The sequence below is a fragment of the Bombina bombina genome, chromosome 6 (genome assembly GCF_027579735.1).
Source record: "Bombina bombina isolate aBomBom1 chromosome 6, aBomBom1.pri, whole genome shotgun sequence".
In the NCBI taxonomy this organism is placed as follows: Eukaryota; Metazoa; Chordata; class Amphibia; order Anura; family Bombinatoridae; genus Bombina; species Bombina bombina.
Genome location: NC_069504.1, coordinates 927,922,489 through 927,945,075, shown reverse-complemented (window position 1 = coordinate 927,945,075; position 22,587 = coordinate 927,922,489). Strand labels below are relative to the sequence as shown.

The following is a 22,587-nucleotide window of genomic DNA, read 5'->3' as shown; positions in this document are numbered from 1 at the left end:
ACCTTGCCCGCCACCTAAAAGGTGGCGAGGCAAAAATAGCGAGGTGGGAGTGGAAATTGTAGCGAGCGGACAAATAGATTTTTTAGTACATTCGTTTTTTGGCGAGTTGGTGGTCAAATGTGTCTAATTACAGTGAAAAATGGAGCGGTAGCGAGGTTTGGCGGATAAGTACGCTCGCAATTTTAAAGATGCGAGTTTTAACATAATTGACGGCTTTGTACATATCAGTTTGCGAGTTTTGACGCGAGATTTGTTGCGGGTAGCTCGCTGACTGCTTAGTACATGGAGCCCATAGAGCCTATAAACAGGTGACACGCTGTGTTGTATGACTTAGGTACCCAGTATGAGATGTATGAGGTTAATGTACTGCAGTTTATCTACAGATGTCTCACTGAGTTGATGTTAAAGGGAAATAAAACCCAATTTTTTTGTCTTTCATGATTCAGATAGAACATAACATTTTAAACAACTTTCTAATTTACTTTTATTATCATATTTTATTCGTTTTGCGAGTGTGCACGTGCCTGCAGCACTATATGGCAGCAGTTTTGCAACATTGTTATACATTAGCAGGAGCACTAGATGGCAGCACTATTTCCTGTTGTTTACCTACCTAGGCATCTCTTCAACAAAGAATATCATGAAAATAAAATAAATTTGATAATAGAAGTAAATTGGAAACTTTTTAAAAATTGTATTCTCTATCTTAATCATGAAAGAACATTTTTGGGTTTAATGTCACTTTAATTCATAATAAATAAATAAAAACACACAAAAAACACATTCTCTTACACATCAAAATTTCATTTGATAATACTTTAAACCCTAAAAGAGTCATTTTGACAGTTTAACTTAAAGAGGCCTTAAATACTAAATACATTTTCTAAGCATAGCATTGAGGTTATACCCCGCTCCTCTCTACTTCAGAAACCTGTAGTAAAACCTAGGTTTCAAAATGGCAGCACCCATAATCAGAGGGAGTGCATACCGTCTAGTTAGTGTTTAATGGCCCTTTAACCTGTTACAGAATAGTAACCTAAATACACTGAACCTCATCAACACTGACACAGTGAGTACAAAGATAGGAAAAGAGCACACTGTCTGTTCTAGTAGATTTTACATTTTCTAAGAATTTCAAAAGTTACTGTTCCCATATTGCTGCTTTAAGCGAGAACACTTAGGAAAAATGCATATGTCAGGGATTGTTGAAAGAAATGCTTTGTAATGTTCCATTATAAGAACCTTGATATCTGTATTTTTTCCTAAGTGTACTCCATTAAAGCAGAAATATGGTAATATAGCATAAATGCTTAAGCTTATACTCTGCCATATAATGTATTAAGAAGTAGTTTAAAAAAAGGCAAAGTATAGAGATATTCTAGTTTAGAAACAGAATGTGCTATTTCCTTTGCTTACTAAAATGGTTTAACATAAATGGTTTAACATAAAGATAAAGATAGAAGACCCACATTCCACTCCAGATGAGGATATGACCAGCAATTGGAGCAAATGCACGTAATCTGGTTCATAGTTCTCCGCAAGCAATAGTGCAATAATGAAATCTTATAATGCATTATTGTTTTTATATCCCTTTACCAGTAAACCCATGATAAAAGCAAACTGAATTTCAAAATTGATTAGGGCAGAGCAGTGAAATAAGAAGTCATTTTATCCTGCTGTTTAACTTTTGCAAGTCTAATATTATCCTTGAGCAATGTGTTCCCTCATTTTTTATAATAAAAATTATGCAAAAAAACAAAGCTTCTCATTTAGTTGTTATTATTTAGAATTGATTGACTTTTACACTTTCCACACAGAAAACAAAAATACAAAACACAGAGGAAATCTCTTTTTGGAATATAAAACCAAAAAACAAAATGTGTTTTTATTGTGCAGTCTTGATAACAATGTTGCTTTAAAGCTTTCCCAGATTCATTATTGCTTTTAAAACCATGAAGGTTAAGGATAAAAAAAAAAAGAAATATTAAGGATTAAGGCATCTAGGACATTTTTTGAATGCTTTGTGCTGATAGATGTCCAATAAAGATAGTGAATATCCTTGAAAGGTTAAATAAGAAATTGTTGTCTGTTTGTATACTCACAGAGTTTGGATCGATTGAAGAGGAGCAAATAGACCCTTGCTGATGGTCTGCAGTTTGTTGTCATACAGCGAGAGCAAGTTTAGATTTTGAAGATCTTGAAATGTATTCACTCTCAAGCAATTGATTTTGTTAGCATTGAGAAGTCTGGTGGAAAAAAAAAACAGAATAACTTAAAATATGCATATATTACAAAAACAAAACAAAAAAAATCAATCAAGTAACAAAGGATTTAGTTAGCTAAAGGAAAAATAATAATCAGCTGCTAAATCATTATAGATATTCCACTCACTCCATAACGGAGGAATTGATCCAAAAGAATTAAGTAAAATCCAGTTATAATCAACGGTCATCATCTTGTTTGTTATGGAGCAATACAAAATATTATTTTTATATTATTAAATGCTTCAGCTTGAAACAAATTAACATTAAAAAATTAACTTCAAAAAATCCAAGTGAAAAGAAAACATTTTTATTGTAAATTGAGCTGTAATTGTAGAGTCTTATCAGTTCCATGGCAACATAGTCAAGACCTCAAAAGACTGTTCTAGCTTTTAGGAGATGTATTGATTGTACAGTATAGACTACCTTGGGAATATGTCAAACTTTAGTTTTTGCAGTAAGCACAAAAGAGATGCTGAACGTTAAAGGGACAGGAAACCCCATAAATGTATTTTATTATTTGGATAGAACATACAATTCTATTATCAAATTTGCTTTATTATCTTGTTATCCTTTGCTGAAGGAACATTGCTCTACTGGAATCTAGTTGAAACATCTAGTCAGCCAATCAGAAGAGATAAATGTGTGCAGGCACCAAAAAAGCAACCAGCTCCCACTAGTGCAGGATATGTGCGTATTATTTTCAACAAGGGATACTGAGAGAACAAAGCACATTTGAAAATAGAAGGAAATTTAAAGGTGTCTTAAAATGATATGCTCTATCTTAATCCAGCAAGTTTATTTTAGACTTTCCGATCCCTTTAACAATTTATAGTATTGTGTGATAATGAAGGGTGAGAGATTAACTTGATTACTTCATTATATAAAAAAAAACATTCAATTGAAAAGTAATAAAATACCACCCTATCAAATATACATTAAAAGGAGGTCTGATGCAAGATGTCTGTAGCCTAGGGATGGGCGAATGTTTCTAAAAATTTGAAATTTAAAATGAATTTTGATACATTCATTCGTTCGAATCGAATTTCGAATGTTTATATAACATTCTAACATTCTATTTTCGAATTTTCGTTTTCGAATTTTTCAATAAAATTTGAAAATATTCGTTCGAATAATAGAATGTTTAGCTATATATTCATTCAATTTCGAAATGTAATATTCGAATTCGAATGTCACATTCTAATTCGAATGTCACATTCGAATTTGAAATAGTATTTCTAGTCTAATACTGTGTTTTAAATGTGATATTCGATTCGAATGTGATATTCAATTTGAATGTGACATTCAAATTCGAAATAGTATTTCTAGTCTAATACTGTGTTTTATAAATGTAATATTCGAATTTGAATGTGTCATTCTATTCGAATGTGATATTCGATTCGAATGTGATATTCGATTCGAATGTGACATTCGAAATAGTGTTTCTAGTCTACAATAGTGTTTTATAAATGTAATATTCGAATTCGAATGTGATATTCGAATGTGACATTCAAATTCAAATGTGACATTCAAAACTGTAAATAACATTCGAAAATCAAATTTTTAAGAATATTCGTTCTTATCAACATTCTATTATGTAAATCTAATTTCTACAATAACATTCGTTCTAACATTCAAATTCGGATATAAACACATTCGCCCATCCCTACTGTAGCCCTGCGTCTCCATCCTTTTTACATCAGTGAAATTGTACTCTCTTTTAAGAATACTCTGGATGGACCGTGGGAGGCAAATTCTATGATATTTGTTATGTTCCATGTGTTCTAGCTTATCTTTGTTCTTCCATATACTCTATTATAATTATACTTATGTATAATAAAATGAAACGATTGCCATGAATTATTTTTCTGAAGTCTTTCTTGTCACTTCAGATAATACTTACTATTTACATATACATTGATTTTATAGTGGTATATTAATCTGTTTTTTTATGTTTGCATGGTGTTGATACGTAGTAGTCATAAGTAACTTTAAAGACATTTAATATATATATAGATAGATAGATAGATAGATAGATAGATAGATAGATAGATAGATAAAGGAGTTTACTCTGTACATTTGAGTGGGTTGCGGTTTCAATAAACAATAACAGCTATTTTATATACTTATTATTTATAAGCATATGTCTGTAAATGCAATTTTGTTTCAGTCTATGTTTCAGAGGCCATAGAATGTTCTACTTAAAACTCTGCAGCCTATAATTACCACTTTTACAAGAATAGCCTGCTTCAGAAATTGAAAGTGTTTTCCATTAATTTACCAAATTCATGTTAGAAGTGTTTTAAAGGAAATTGCTTCTTAAGAATAAACTAACTAACAAGCTTGAATTTCATTTATGTGACATAATAAAAACTGGCTTAGTTATTTAATCTTTATCAAATAGAAGTAGTTTCCTTTTAGTTTACCAAAGACAAATTTTATACATATTATCAATTTAAATAAATTAAAATATTTAAATGAAAAATATGTAATGATGAGAACTACGGAGATCATACCCCAAGTATTTATATCAAAGGCATTACAAGAATGAGTCGCATGGGTTTCATTTTAAGTACTTTGTTATGATTGGCATGATTTTTTGGCAAATATAAAGATTCCAGCTATAACTTGTAAGCCTGCCATTAAATATAAAGACATAATGTCCATATGAATTCAATTTACTCCAACACCCCAAGAGGGTAATAATATTATCATATTGCCTTCTTTATAGACCAGGAAAAAAAAACTGATGATAGTTAATATTTACATGAATTCTTCCATTTCATAAATTCATGTGTGTAATCATTTTTATTTACAGTGACATGCAGCTACCAGAATAAATGCAAATGGACAGTAAGACAGTAAGAAGTAAAATTTTCCATACAGGTGTCCACGCAAGAACAAAATATATCGCTTACAGGAGAAGTTTAGACTAGGTCTCATATGAATTTTGAAAAATTTGATTACTTTCTCAGATTTTCTCAAACAAAAAGACATTTTTTAGTCCTTAAACATTCTTTTCTTTTAAGAAATAATACATTATTATAATTATTAGGAAACTAATTAGATAATAGATTGTTAGGTACTATATAAATCTTTGACAGTAATGTACTTTGTTAAAGGGATCTTCAACACTAAATAAATGCTAAATAGAATGATGCCTTCAAAGAAAAGATTAATCTGAGAATAACATATTGATGTATTTTTTAAAGTTTCATGAGCTATTTAAATATTGACAAAATGAGTGTAAATTTTTAGTGTCTATAAAACAATGGAAGTTGCTATGTTGTAACTTAGGTTACCTTCTCTGTTGTGGCCAATTAGGGACAGTTATAAATAGGTCACAAGAGTGTGCAGCCAATGAGGCCCATTTATCAAGCTCCAAATGGAGCTTGAGGGCCGTGTTTCTGGCGAGTCTTCAGACTCGCCAGAAACAGCAGTTATGAAGCAGATAACCCTGTCCGCCTGCTCTGAGCAGGCAGACAGGAATCACCTCAATTCAACCAGATCGAGTACGATCGGGTTGATTGACACCTCCTTGCTGACGGCCCATTGGCTGTGAGTCTGCAGGGGGCGGCGTTGCACCAGCAGCTCTTGTTAGCTGCTGGTGCAATGCTGAATATGGAGAGCGTATTGCATTCAGCGATGTCTGTCGGACCTGATCCGCACTGTCGGATCAGGTCCGACAGACATTTGATAATTCGGCCTCTATGTCTGTGTGAAATATAACAGTGTTCCACACTTCCATTTCTAACAGGAACTGAAAAACTCACAATTTGAGAATGGAATTACAGGAAAAGGGGACAAAATAAATAATGAACGTATTCTGCAGACTTCTTTTTATATATGTGATTTATCATTTTATATTACCATCTCAAAGTGTTTAATGTCCCTTTAATAACTATTTGTCCATTTTTATATTATAGGGGTCTTTAAATCATTTTAATTTAATTGCACAATTAATAGATACTATTTAAGTATTATTTACAAAACAATGCGTATATGCATGCCCTATGCATGTCTAATAAAAAACAAATACAATTTTATTTTATTCTGACAATGGAGTCAATAGTAGGCAGGCTGTATTATACGATGTGTTGCATTTTTCACATGATTTTAAATTTTAAAGTAATTGTTTGATTTTCAAGTGTTTTCACATACTATGAACTCCACTTGTACACTGGATTTGAAAATAATTTGACATTAGTCTCTAAAAATAAAACAATTTTAGTGACTTCTGAACTGCAAGTCTTGGCTGATCCCAGATAGTGTTGCATGCTCAGTTCACATATTAAACATATTCTCGTTTCTGGTTAAAAAAGTTATAAATATATGGTTCAAGTCACACTATTTAACTATAACATTTGTACACACTAACTCTAACTGCATATATTTTGGGGTCAGTGTGTGTGTGTGTTTGTGTAAAATCCTAAAAAACACCTTCAAATTGGAAACAAAAAACTTATAAAAGCCTGACTATTTACGTTTTGTATAGGTGTTTACCAAGTGTGAGTACAAGAAAATTAGGTATTCCAGTAATACTGGGGAGCATAACTCATTCAAAATTTAGTTTCTCTAAATGACTGGAATACCTTAGAATAGAAAGGCAAAACTATCACACCAAACCCACCTGGAATAGAGACCAATCTCTTCTTTGCAGTCAAAAAGTCACCATGTCAAGATTCTTGTGGACTTAAAGGGACACTGTATGGTAAAATGTGTTTTCTCTGAATATGTTTCCAGTTGCAGACTATTAAATCACTCCTTTAGGTTTAGTCTTGTAACTGAAATAGCAATTTGCAATAAATATACACTACCCTCAATAGTTGTGTATGGACATTTTAATTATAGAAGGTGGTTTTAATGAGCAAAACCAGCTATTTTAGTTGCAAGGTTAAATCTAAAGAAGTAATGTCCAATTAATGTAATACCATGCAGCTGGGAACACATTAAAGGAAAAATAATGATTTATAATACAGTGTCCTTATAACCTTCTTGAAAAAAAGGGTTCATTTAACCTTTAGAAAATCAATAATCCCTAATACCCAGTATAACTAAAAATATTTTTTTTAACACATTACATAAACAATCTACCCTAAAGAGGTTGAGTTTTAATTTTTGTATTGCTTTTTTAGCTAAAGGAAAATAATAGAAGATGCTAAAGCATAAGATATAGCTCACTTTGATACCAAATGCAGAATAATAAAAAAAAAAGTAAATCAATATTGTAGGTCATAGAAATATAGAAACATAGTAGCATAGATTTTGACGGCAGATAAGAGCCATAGGCCCAGCAAGTCTGCCCAATATTACCTAACAGTATAAACTTATATAGTTTGTAGGATAGCCTTATGCTTAACCAAGGGATACTTAAAGTCTCTCACAGTGTCTGTCATTAACTTTGGTAACTTATCCTTTCACATGTATTCTTTCATGTTGAAAAATTAAAAGAGTCATTTACTTTTCCAAAACAAAAATTGTAGCTTGTTTTAGAAAAAAAACAGCCTATGCAGCAGATCAAAATGATATTGTATTGTTGAGTGTGTATAATTAAAGGGACACTGAACCCACATTTTTTATTTCGTGATTTAGATAGAGCATGCAATTTTAAGCAACTTTCTAATTTACTCCTATTATCAATTTTTCTTCATTCTCTTGCTATCTTTATTTGAAAAAGAAGGCATCTAAGCTTTTTTCTTGGTTCAGCACTCTGGACAGCAGTTTTTTTTATTGGTGGATGAATTTATCCACCAATCAGCAAGGACAACCCAGGTTGTTCACCAAATATGGGCCGGCATCTAAACTTACATTCTTGCATTTCAAATAAAGATACCAAGAGAATAAAGAAAATTTGATAATTGGAGTAAATTAGAAAGTTGCTTAAAATTTCATGCTCTATCTGAATCACGAAAGAAAAAAAATTGGGTACAGTGTCCCTTTAAAGATATGATAATCATAATAATAATAATAATAATAATTAATTTCATATTAAGAACTATTATGCTGATTAATAAAATACAAAAAAACACCTAACTTGCTTAATTTTACACAAATGGAAAGGAATTTTGTTATGTACTAACCTATATTTGTTCTTTGACATGTTAAAGAAAAATATATAAACAAATGATATTCCACTAAACAAAAGCCCCTGATTAGAACACCCCCAGAGCAATTTTCTATCAGTATGCCTCCATATTAATAAGGAGAAATCCAATCTGGAGTGTTTTGAATGCTCAATTAGATATAATCAGGATGCTCTACTTCCAATTGTTTAACAGCAGGTCGAGGAAAACCAAATGCGCGCTATTTACATCCTTAGCATCTATTTAAGCCTTTAACATCTGTTCATTGTGGAAATGTAAAACATTCTTAATATAGGAGGTAAGGGGAGAAAAAAGGTTTGGTATTCACATCTGTAAATTAAGTCAAATGTCATTATGGTTAACAGCTTCTTTCCATTAAACAAGTCAATCAAGTCTTCCTGACCTTGTCAATGTCAAATTCACAGGCAACATTTTGTAATCATCCACAAAGATCTTTCACAGTATGAGATACCATCAGCAGTTTACAGATGGAATGGTTTGTCATTAAATCAAACATAGATCACACAAAATTGCTTATGTATACATAAACAAGAACAGTACTATTACATTTTTTGTAGATGTGTTCCATCCATTTGACTACCAAAATGTATCTTTTTAAACAACCTGCTACCGGAAGTCATACCAAGCTTATAGGGCTACTACTTGGGTATCATGGGAAGAACACACTATAAGAGACTGTCAGAGTTCCAGTCAGGAGGTCTGACAAATCCACACATGCTCAGTTCACTTTTTAAAATATGATAATTTCCTAATTTCATATAATGTTAAATAGTAATACAAATGACACAATGACACATATACAAGCATCTGGCTATTTGTCCATGGTTGCAATTGTAATTAAAGGGCCAGTAAACCTAGAAAATAATGTTATATAATTCTGCACATAGTGCAGAATTATATAACATTATTTTAGTGCTAGTTTTATATAACATAATATTGCCTGTGAATCTTTATTAAAAAAGAGGGTTTTTTAGACCCGCCCTCTGTGCTCTACTGAGCGGGTCTGGTTTTCCTTCTGAGCGCATCTGGGCAGCTGTCTAGTCACAGCCCGGCCCGACCGTGCCATTACACTCAATGTAGCTCGCTCCCGTTGTCAGACAGAGCAAGAGCGAGCTACATTGAGTGTAATGGCGCAGTTGGGCCAGGCTGTGACTAGACAGCTGCCCAGATGCGCTTAGAGGGAAAACCAGACCCGCTCAGTAGACCACAGAGGGCGGGTCTGAAATACACTCTTTTTTAATAAAAATTCACAGGCAATATTATATTACATAAAGCTAGAACTAATATAATGTTATATAATTCTGCACTATGTGCAGAATTATATAACATTATTTTCTAGGTTTACTGGCCCTTTATGTGTTTGGATGTTCTAAACAGAATATTTTGACACAACTAGCAGACTTCAGGTATAATGCACTTGTTAACCAAGCTGAGAATTATGATTTTGAATTCTGAAGTTTGGACCAGGCTCTATAGTGTTTATTAGATTCAGTTTTAAATAATGTATGCTATAAATAAACAAGTTACTAATCTATTATAATTTATTTAAAGTCTGTTAGGATTACATTAGTAATATATAATAAATAAAACTTTTGGTATAATTTAATAATATGTTCATAATTTAAGTATTTTAACTGTATCCCTAATATTAGCAATTTTAACATATAGGTTTTTTTATTTATATCTAAAAATATAAAAACACAAAAACATTATCTGGTAATGGGTTCAAATATCATTATTAGGCTGTAAGCACACTATTCTGGATTTTATTACTAAATGCTTTGTTGTCTTTTTTTTGTTGCTCTGAGTAGTATGCAAAATATTTAATAAGGCTTATCATTGCATCACTTACCAGGTAACACATAGCCCTACTCTTCTCCAGGCAACTTTTTCACAACTTCGAAATAAGCTAACAATGTTTAGATTGTGAGCTTTGTTTCTTAGAAATAAGTACTGCAGTTTACAGTATCAACGGTTATACATGTTGCAGCAATTTTAAATATTATAGGTACAGTAAACTTTGCTTTTTTCTTTCAATAATTCTAAATGCCACATGTAAATATAACGATCTAGCTGTATATCACCTTTGCAAACATTGTAGATCGTTATTAAAATCTTAACAAAACTCACTTTCATGTTCTGAACTCTTGCTGCCCAATGCCAGTAATGTATTTTTTTTTATTATTTTTTCCTAACCTATCCCCTTGAGCTCCTTGAGTGTCAAGGGTGCACGTTCCTTGATTGACAGGGCTTGTTGGAGACATACTGGGCATGCGCAATATCAAGTTCCACAGTAACACTAGCATTACGCTCTAGTGCAGGTACTGCGCATGCGCAGTTTGAATCACTTGCCTGGAAATAGACTGTGAATGTGCATAAATGAGAGTTACTAGGGGTGTGAATAGCTCTTCTCATTGGACGGATTGTGAGCCTAGATTTCACTCCCACTGCAGGATCGGCTCGATGGGTGGCGAGATTGCATTTATATAACAAACGTTTTAGGTAATTTGAAATATATATAACTTTATTTTTACAAATGTGATTCAAATTATTTTTATCTGTTTGTGCTCATAAGATTCCAGTCTAACTATATGTGAGCCATAACACACCTTCATTTACTGACACTTTAAGATGATGAGAACCAATCAAGTTGGGTTTTTTTTCTCCCATTTTAAAACATATAGCTGATCATACTCACAGCAACTGCAAGGAGACCAGCCCATCAAAAAGACCTTTGGGAATCTCGGTGATCTTATTTCCATATAACACTCTGAAAAAATATTAAGAAAGTACAAAAGTGTTACAACAGTGTCTCTGTTCTAAATTATAATTCAGCTGATCTTCAGTTCTAGGCAAATGATACAAAGTTCCACTGGAAACCTTTCCTTTAACAACCAATCTAATTTTAATTCACAGAAAACACGTCACATTGAGATGATATGATTCACCCTTTGTCTGATAATAAATTGACAGTGTAAATAACAAGACTTTAAACTCCTATACAGTCAATTGAAAAAAATTAACAGCAAAAAATCTTAATATATTCCATTTCTGTTTTACATTGTAGATATTGAGAATTATTTTTTTTTTCTTTAACTTTTTTTTATCCTTTATTTGCTCATGAGAGAGCAAAAAAAATAAAAAATTATGTAATTTCTAAATTATACTTGTGCTGACATCTGAGTATTAAAAGTTAAAGGGATTTGAAACCCAAAAACTTTATTTTGTGATTCAGACAGAGCATACCATTTAAAAAAAGTTTCCAACCAAAATTATACAGAAATTAGGAAGCCAGAAGTACATATATCACAAATGAAATTATCACTGTATGTTTGTAACTGTCTAGAAAAGTGTTTCAATACTTTCAATGTAATATAAGATAGAGTTTAATGTTCTGTTATTTATGCACTAATAACATTATTTATTCTCATTATGGAACAAACAGAAAGAGCATGTTTGTGACTAACTGGTCTGTGAGACAACACCCACAGCTCTATGGGTAGACAGTAACAAAGCCCTCAAGCATAACAGCATATTTATTAAGAAAAATAAAATGACATAACTTAAAATGCCACCTTTAGATGCATTTATATATACATACACATACATCACCACTCATAGTTGTGAATGTGCTGAACAAAAAGATGACATCAATTATCAACTACTACATATCGAATATATTCCAGTAAGGAAGTCCATACATTATAAAAACATATACTTGTATGAAACCATTAGCATTGTTTGGCATTCCATTTTTTACAACCCTTCTATTCTTTTTTTCCTTTCTAGTTTTATTTGGCCTGTGTTATCATTTGCCTTTCAGTCATAGAGGCAAAGCAACAAAGGTGCAGGTTTATTCAATACAGACATAAAGGTAAATGGAATTCAGGTTAATCTTTCACAATTCACAGTTTTAAAAAAATCTTCCCGGTTTACTTCTATTAGCAAATTTGCATTTTTCTCTTGGTCTCCTTAATTGACCATATCCCCCTTTCCTTAAGAGTCTACCAAAGTAGACTCAGATGTGCACATCTTGAGTACTGTGGCAACAGTGTGTAAGGATCTACAGCAGTCAATGAAGATTGATAGCAGGTAACACCAATATCTCTACATTCACTTACTACTATTCTCACAAAAGTTTATCTGTCTCCTATCCAAAGATAGATGCTCTCTAGATTTGTGTTCAGTCCTCATTATTTAACAGTGTTTCTAGCTGTACAATGCTAGCTATTAGTTTACCAAAGAGTTTCATCATGCACTAGCTGAGGCTTCTACACTCTAAGGCTCCCTCTACAGTTTGTTTGCTACATAGCACTGTAGGCAGATAGAGCTCATAACGTGTTTTCTTCTAAACCAAGTTTCATCCAAGGAGACCAAGATATACAAGGGGAAAAACTGATAATAGATTTGTATTTATTTTTAAAATTGTGAATCACAAACATTTAATAGTGACTTCCATGCCCCTCTAAGAGACAGCCCAGAAAATAGAACCTGGCCGTAACAGATTTGGCAAATGTAAAACAAAATCAAACACACAAAAAAAGAGAAGTAAAAGCAAACTCACAATATCTTAAGACTTGTTATTTATAAACATAAACTCAATTATTAACTCGTTTTATGATATAATAAACCACCTAGATAAAAAAATATGCACTAGATTTTAAACCACATGATGTACCTTGACATTTTTAAAGTATTTTGTTTTTTAATATAAAGTACAGAAAATGAGTTTCCTATTAACAATTATCAGGGTAATGTAGTTCCACATGCAGAGAAATGCATTACATCCCTCAGTGTCAGATTTCCTGGTGGCTTGGAATTGCAATCAAGATGTTACATTAAGTGTCTCAAATGAGTATGTTAAATTGCACCAAATTCTAAAGAGCAGAGACGAGAAAAACAGACACACAGAGTTAGAGTTGATGTACTGGCACCAGAGAAGTCTTTAATCACCAAACAATTTCTTGGTTGTTCATGTAGAAAGGACTTTAATAGGGTTATGCAGAGAGTTCTATTTTCAGAGACTGTAGTCTGCATGATCAATTGCTAATTTAAAAGAGATTAGTTTGTCTTTAGAGAAATGACAGTTGTCTACATAAATACATGAGTGCTTAGGGAGCATTTAACACTTTCATTACAAAGAAGATAGGTACCAGGTGTAATCAAAATAGCTACGACTTTTTCAAGATATCAGGCCCAATTCTTTAAAGCTGTCTGCTCTAGCAAGATTATCTAAAAAGGTCTGTTAGTACAGCGTGATCAGGAGATTTTTAAAAAAGGTGAATTTTGCCTTGAGATTTGTGTATTTCCATAATGTGAGTGACCTACATTTCTTTATATATGAGTCACATATTACAATATAGTGTTCAATAAAATAAGCAGTTTAAAAATCTAATTGAAAGTAAAAAACATAATTAAAGTAGGAATTATAATTCATATTTAAGGGAAGCAGTAAAATTCAAATGTAAATTATGCAGTAAAATTCTTATTTAAAATATGTAGGAAAAATGATTTAAAGGGACACTGAACCCAAATATTTTCTTTCATGATTCAGATAGAGTATGTAATTGTAAGCAACTTTCTAATTTACTTCTATTATCAATTTTTCTTCATTCTCTTGCTATCTTTATTTGTCCAATCTGTCCAATCAGCAAGGGCAACCCAGGTTGTTCACCTAAAATGGGCCGGCGTCTAAACTTACATTCTTGCTTTTCAAATAAACATACCAAGAAAATGAAGACAATTTGATAATAGGAGTAAATTAGAAAGTTGCTTAAAATTGCATGCTCTATCTGAATTACAAAATATTTTTTTTTGGCTTCAGTGTCCCTTTAATGGTTGTATTTCATGTTCATTGTGATTTCAAAATAGAAATGTTAAAGGGACACTAAACACAAATTGTAAACTATACGATTATAAACCTTCATAAATAAGAATAATTTTGCAATGAAAACTGCAGCTTTATTTTGTCAAATGAGTATATTGTTTATGTTTATTATTTTCACTGGTTTCCCTGTCCCCCAAAACAAAAGAACCCCTGCTAACCAATCCCAAACTAATATTCAGATATGGCACAAGCTCTGTTTGCACATGTGCAGACTGGAGTAGCCTGCACTCTTGTATTCCCTTGAAGGGACAGTATAGTCAAAATTAAACTTTCATGACTCAGATAGGGCATGCAATTTTAACCAACTTTCCAATTTACTTTTATTATCAAATTTGCTTTGTTCTCTTGGTATTCTTAGTTGAAAGCTAAACCTTGGTAGGCTCATATAATAATTTCCAAGCCATTGAAGGCTGCCTCTTATCTGAATGCATTTGATAGTTTTTCCACAGCTAGAGGACGTTAGTTCATGTGTGCCATATACATAACATTGTGCTCACTCCTGTAGAATTATTTATGAGACAGCACTGATTGGCTAAAATGCAAGTCAGTGAAAAAAGGAGGCTGTCAGAAGAGGCTTAGATACAAGGTAATCACAGAGATAAAAATTATATTAAGACAGTGTTGGCTGTGCAAAACTGGGAAATGGGTAATAAAGGGATTATCTATATTTTTAAACAATAAAAATTCTGGAGTAGACTGTCCCTTAAAGGTGGTTTAGCACTAATTCAACTTGGTTACTATTACAAAGAATGATATGCCTATCATGATTGTTGATGCAAAACTGATAATTCACCTTTTAAAAGCATTCAACACCATGGAAGCTTAGAGAGGGAGGAGAAAGTAAACAAAAGCTTGCATACATTGCCATCAAGTATTAACCCAAGGCTCCATGGGAGAAAGTGAAACAGACACATTTTTAGATATATTTTACAACAAAAGGCTCCAAAATAAATAATGAATGTATATTGCAATAATGTTTCACTGGCAATAATTCAACATTTTATGGTCCTTTAAATCATACACAAAATTGAAAAACATACAAAAATATAAATACTAAATAAATGCTAGATACAATGATGAATTTTAAACTAAGATTAGTCTGAGATTAATATGCAGATGTTTATTTTAAAAGTTTAATAATTGTTTAAAAAAACTGTGTGGAATATAGCTGACTGCTGAATATAGTTGAAGTCTGCACTTCATTTTTTAATGGGAAATGTAAAGTCTACAATTTTTCAGAATTAAATTACGGGAAAAGAGTGCAAAAACATAATTAATGTATATTGCATAGCTGATTTATTGTTTTCAATTTAACATGTTGTATTAAAATCTCTAAGTATTTAATGTTCCTTCAAATTTTCCAGTAGTGTCTCTGACATTACACTACCTGTTCCTAATTCAAAAACATGAATTATTATTTTTTCTGTTTACACAATGCACCTGTCTTCAAATGACACAGAGACATGGGGCTGAATTATTATTGTGCAGATATCATGTCCGCTGCACATCGATATGCTGTTGGCATTTATCATTGCACAAGCATTTCTCATGAAATGCTTGTGCAATACTGCCCCCTGCAGATTTGCGGCCGCTAGCAGGGGGTGTCAATCAACCCGATCGTATCCGATCGGGCTGATTGCTGTCTGCCGCCTCAGAGATAAACCCGTCTCTTAATTCTATTTGTGGTAATATAAGCTATGCACCCATAGTAAGATTCTGTTGTGTTATTGGCTACCAAGCTCGCATACTAGCCTTAGTCTACACCAAATCTTCTATTGTTTAAAAAGGCAGATAATCTCTTTATTACTCATTCCCCAGTTTTGTAAAAGTAACACTGTTATCAGTGCTGAGTTATAAATAACTCCATGAGAGTGAGCATGTTACCTATATGACACACATAAACTAGCAGTATCTAACCATGAAAAAACTGTCAAAATGTACCAAGATAAGAGGCGGCCTCCAAGGGCTTAGAAATTAGCATATGAACCTACCTAGGTTTAGCTTTCAACAAAGAATACCAAGAAAACAAAGCAAATTTAATGCTAAAAGTAAACTGGAAAGTTGTTTAAAATTGCATGCCCTATATGAATTATGAAAGTTAAATTTTGACTTGACTCTCCCTTTAATATCGACATGGAATAGTTTTCTATATACTCTTATTCCTTAAAGTTCACAGGACCTCAGGTATTTATAGCAAATGTCGTTTTTAAACAGAATATTGAATCCTATTGATCATTATACAAACATTTTCAAAATACTTACAATGAAGTGAGAGATTTTAATCCACTGAACGCATCTGATGCTATTTCCGATATCTGATTCTTGCTGATATCTCTGAAAAGAACATAAAATGTTGGTCTATAGGTAGAACTCATAGGACAATATGCAATTCAGCTATCCAACAGAATAGTATTATGTATATTAAATATTTAGTGTATCTTGGTTTTACAAAGTGTTTTTCATATTTTTACATACCATTTGTTTTCGATATTTTGAAAGGTACTGACATGGGCACCAAAAGAAAATAGTGAGTGAACCTACCAGGTCTGATATATGACTAGACTTGACTTATAATGATACACAGAAAAAAAACAATAACTCTGCCCTCCTCTTTAAAATAGTAGTCACGTGATCTTAAATAGTAGATGAAAACATGCCAGGTTCTTAAACCATTATCCATATGCATATAATGGGGAGTTCTGAAATTTTAGCATTAAGTGATCAACATCTCATAGCATAATGGTCACTGTATTTATAATAATAGTTTGACATTGAACTTGTGCCTCTCTCACTACCAAAATAAAATAAAAATAAGAAAACACACACACATAAATTCCTATTGGGAAAAGAGCTAAATGTTTTAAAAATAATATGCCAAAAAAACTTTCTTGCGGTATATAAAAAACTATTGCTATTGGTTAAGTGGACACTAGTTTGAGTATTATAGCATGGGATTGCCTATAAAACATTTGTAAAATCTTCTGCTTTTCATAAGCCATTGCTAATCCTTACAACTATCATATGCTAGATTGATACTCTAGATCTGTAATGGACAAATTTAACACATGGGACCACAGCACAATATGCTAGAAAGCTTCAGGGCCACATATACATTTATGGCTATTATGCACACAAATAATAATAACACATTTCCTAAAAATGGCCAGTGACACAGGGACAAATTTAGGCAAGGTTGCAGGGTAACCTCTATCTGCTGTTCTACCCACCAGATGGCCTAACAGGAATCCCCAAAGCACACATTTTCAGTTCTGATTTTTCCTGGGGTCACAGACCTATAGGACACTTTGACAGTTTTGTTTTTTTCCAGGGGCCACAAAATGTATTGGCACATGGGCTGTAAGTTGGCCATCTATGCTCTAGAAAGATAATATTCCAAGAGTAAATGTAACCTCTGAAATAAATTAAATTTTCCATAAAATTAATAGATATTTTTGGGTCACCATGACCAGTTGTTAGTTTTACAAATGAATTATGAACTAGTCCTTTGCTGGCAAATATAAACAAAAATGCCACTATAGCCTGGTACCCAATCTAGAAATGTAGGCTTAATTAATCCTTATAGTGGTCTTATTTCTATTAGAGACATTGTTTAAATGAAAACACACAGTGATAATACAGTAACAGTTGTAGGTGTAGTAACAGAATGTCATTTCTGCAATTTATGATGCACAAACATTGTCACATTCCAACTTTAACACATTGCAGTTTTAGTAAAACTCAAGGTCATTAGCAAAAGAATATTCCATAAAACATTGGATTACTCCCTATCTTTGAGTAGCGCCATAGTGAAAAGGAATAACATTTACATGAGATTTCAAACTGGCCATTCATATTATTATGGCTATCGAAACATCATTACATTTCCATTTTACATCATAATTTCCACATATTGTGTTTATTTTTCCCATTCCACAATGCAGATCATAATTCCAAAGGGAACCTGAGTGATAACTAAAATTGCCGCAGCAGTATCCTATGACCGAATTGCCTCTTGTAATAGCCTTTCCTAATGACACATGACCATTCTCAGCCTTCCTGCTATGAGTCTACATCTCTTTTAGTCTATAGGGGATATTTTTAACACTCAGCAGTTTATGCAGAACCCGTCTGCAGTATCTTATATAATTTATCAGCATTAGGTCTCTCATTTTTTACATTTTGGGCAAACATATCTAGCCATCTTGCATTGAGTCTTTTAAAAAATAAAAAAGCATACTTTTTTCATTATAGTGCACAATAAATATAATTCCAAATCTATCTATCTATCTATCTATCTATCTATCTATCTATCTATCTATCATCTATCTATGTATCCATAATTATTCACAGTGTATATATTTCCAATGTTTCTTCTCAAACCAGAAATGAAGTAAGGAACTTAATTATGATATTGTCTGTTTGGGGTATTCTCTACTTATGATGTATAATAGTCTCTGTACATGTTGAAACCATCTACTTGGTTCTGCTAGGCCTCAGAGACATAGGGCTCCATGTACTAAGCAGTCAGCGAGCTACCCGCAACAAATCTCGCGTCAAAACTCGCAAACTGATATGTACAAAGCCGTCAATTGTGTTAAAACTCGCATCTTTAAAATTGCGAGCGTACTTATCCGCCAAACCTCGCTACTGCTCCATTTTTCACTGTAATTAGACACATTTGACCACCAACTCGCCAAAAAACGAATGTACTAAAAAATCTATTTGTCCGCTCGCTACAATTTCCGCTCCCACCTCGCTATTTTTGCCTCGCCACCTTTTAGGTGGCGGGCAAGGTACAAAACAATAGGAAAGTCAATCTAGACGCCAGTCTAGACATATATAAAAGGCAGTAATATCAGCATTGTACTTACAGCATAACTGGCGTCTAATTTGTCTCTCATTTCCATGTACATAAATTGCGCCCAATTTGTCGACTGTAATTAAAGAGTAATCTATTTAAATTTGTATTGTTAGTTGTCAATCTTTATAATTATTTTTATATTAATATTTATATATTATCAGATCCAGATGAAGCCATATCCAAATTGTAAATAAATATTACAAAAATAACGCTCTGTTATCACTCTTCAAAAAATTTTGAACAATAATAAAGTTGTTTAGATAAGTTGAACTTTTATAGGAGCAAAATTCTATTCCCGCGACTACTATGATGTTCGTGACACCTTGCATGTCACGTGTTAATAATTGGCCAGACAATTCAACTAAAAGTTAAGTACCATCAGCTTAGTCGCGGCGAGCGAGGCGTCAAATTTATCAACAATCCGCAACTGCTCGCGGCGGGCTAGACTTGTCTATTTATTGGGGGAATATTAGTACATAGCGACAGCGGACACCATTTCGCCCGCGGCGAGTAACGGCGAGTTTATCCGCGTCTACAATGACGGATGAATTGACGGCTTAGTACATGGAGCCCATAGTCAAATAATTACTTCCATGGTTAAATGTGGCCCACATTTATTTTTTCAATTATTAGCAACACTGACAAGTGACAGCTGTCAGCCAGCACATCAGACAGGACAGGCTGTAGTTTTTTCATACAGTCATTAGTCAGCATTTCAACAAAAGTACCCAAAAGTCCGTCAACATAAAAAATAGTATGACCTGGTAGACAATTTTGTATTTTTATTGCAATGCGGTTTCAACTTACATTCTCTTGAGTTTTTTGTAAGGAGTAAAAGCGCCAGCAGGAATACTCTTGATAGAATTCTGTTCCAGGCGTCTGAAAACAAACAACAAAAAAAGGATATATTATTTGTACAATCCACTTAAATGACTACAGTGAACTGATTGCAGAGATATTAGATTCCCATACAATATGAACAAAAGGTTTATGAAAACTTTTATCTTTCTTTTCAGATTTATTATTCAAAAAGTTAAAATCAGATATAATTTGTCTTAAGTTATCTTTTGGGATTTTTTGCGATATTTTTATATAAAGAAACAATTTAAAAAATAGTGGTTACGCTAACTATTGCAAGATTGGGTACATGAGAGATGAGATGCAGCCAGTTTCATGACTTCTAATTCAATAATATCCTCATTAGAATGGGCAAAGAAAGGAAGATACTGATAAAAGGGAAACATGAGATATGGAAGAATTACCCATCAGTCATTGACTCACAAACACATGTAGTATTAGCAATAACAAAATACTCTAATGAGCTAGACCATTTTATTATTTCACTACTACTTGCAATGTGGCATATTTAGGTGTTGTGCTGCCCTAGACACTCAAAATACTGCTCCCCCCTAAGGCTTTAGGCCTTTTTTTGTTCATAATATTTTTTGTCTGGAGGTAATGTGGATTTTTTTTAATGGTATTTTCAAAATAAATGTTTACACAGTCACAGATACACTCACAGTCACATATACACACACAGTCACAGACACACTCACAGTCACATACACACACAGTTATACAAATACATACAGAACACACACACAGTCACAGGCACATAAACACACAGAGTAATACACATACATACACACACGCAATCACAGACACACACACAGCCACATACACATACACACACAGAGTAATACACATACATACACACACACAATCACAGACACACACACAGTCAGACACATACACACACAGAGTGATACACATACATACACAATCACAGACACACACACAGTCACAGACACATACACACACAGAGTTATACACATACATACACACACAGTCACAGACACACACACACACACACAGTCACAGAGTAATACACATACATACACACAATCACAGACACACACACAGTCACAGACACATACACACACAGAGTTATACACATACATACACAATCACACAATTAGACACACACACACACAGTCACAGACACACGGAGTTATACACATACATACACACACAGAGTCACAGACACATACACACACAGAGAGTAATACACATACATGCACACACACAATCACAGACACACACACAGTCACAGACATATAAACATACACACACAGAGTTATACACATACATACACAATCACAGACACACACACACACACAGTCACAGACACATACACACAGAGTTATACACATACATACACACACACACACACACACAGTCACAGACAAACACACAGTCACAGACACATACACATACACATACACACACAGAGTTATACACATACATACAACCTCAAGGTTCTATTCTCGGCCCCCTACTATTCACATTATTTATAAATTATCTGCCTAATGTCTGCAAATCCTCAACTGTACACATGTACGCAGATGACACAGTAATCTATGCAAACAATTCCGATCTGCTGCAACTTGAAGCAGTGCTCCAAGACCAGTTCACAGAGGTAGAAAAGTGGATCTCAAAAAACAAACTCTTCCTAAACACTGGAGCAGGACCTAAATTACACAAAGTACAAAAATTCCCATCTATGCATCAAAACAAAATCAAATTGCACACTGACCGCAGTCCACTCTTTCAAATACTTGGGTATGTTGTTTGACCCCAATCTATCTTTTGGTCTCCACATAGAAATACTTGCATCTAAACTTTATCCAAAACTAGGTGCCCTGTACAGAAACAAACCCTGCCTCAGCCTTACAGTAAAGGAAAAGTTTGTACAGCAAATGCTGATGCCAATCATGGATTATAGGGACATAGTATAAGCACCTGCACTGCAAACTCACCTTAATAAACGTAATACATTGTATAACTTGTTCTGCCGCTTTGTGCTACAATGTAACTACAGGACCCACCATTGTGACATGCTAAAAGAACTAAACTGGCTGTTGCTGGAATCTAAACGGAACCTCCATCTTTCCTGCCTTGTGTTTAAGAGCTTTTCTGGGAAGCTCCCACCCTACCTGAGCAGAATGCTCTCCCCTGCTATTCCCACCTCCTATAACCTCTGATCCAGTACCAGCACATTATTTAGCTTGCTTCAATACAAAAAGAAAGCAGCTCAATCCTCCTTTTCCTACAGAGCACAACAGTTATGGAACGACCTCCCGCACACCTTCAAACCTTCCCCAAGCCTAATATCCTTTAAGAGATCCCTCTCTACATATTTTAAAACTGAATGCACCTGTCATGGTTGATTATATATTTCCTACCTGTTCTATGTTAAATTTTTGCATATATTGTGTATTATTATTGTTTTTGTATTTTATTGTACCCTTTTGTGTCAATGCAATGTTCTGTGGACCCAGGACATACTTGAAAACGAGAGAAATCTCAATGTATCCTTCCTGGTAAAATATTTTATAAATAAATAAATACAGAATCACAGACACACACACTGTCACAGACACATAAACAGACAGATTTATACACATACATACA

General features: G+C 33.3%; 1 protein-coding gene across 1 annotated transcript in view; it reads right to left on the bottom strand.

Moving 5' to 3' along the window:
• The window catches only part of SLIT3 (slit guidance ligand 3), an 890,559-nt gene that overhangs the window by 204,648 nt on the left and 663,324 nt on the right, over nt 1–22,587 (bottom strand). The window contains exons 10-13 of the mRNA XM_053718567.1: nt 19,921–19,992; nt 16,515–16,586; nt 11,064–11,135; nt 2,103–2,246 (exon numbers count right to left, since the gene is read on the bottom strand). Of these exons, the coding sequence (XP_053574542.1) occupies nt 2,103–2,246; nt 11,064–11,135; nt 16,515–16,586; nt 19,921–19,992 (360 nt within the window). The remainder of the gene's footprint in view (nt 1–2,102; nt 2,247–11,063; nt 11,136–16,514; nt 16,587–19,920; nt 19,993–22,587) is intronic.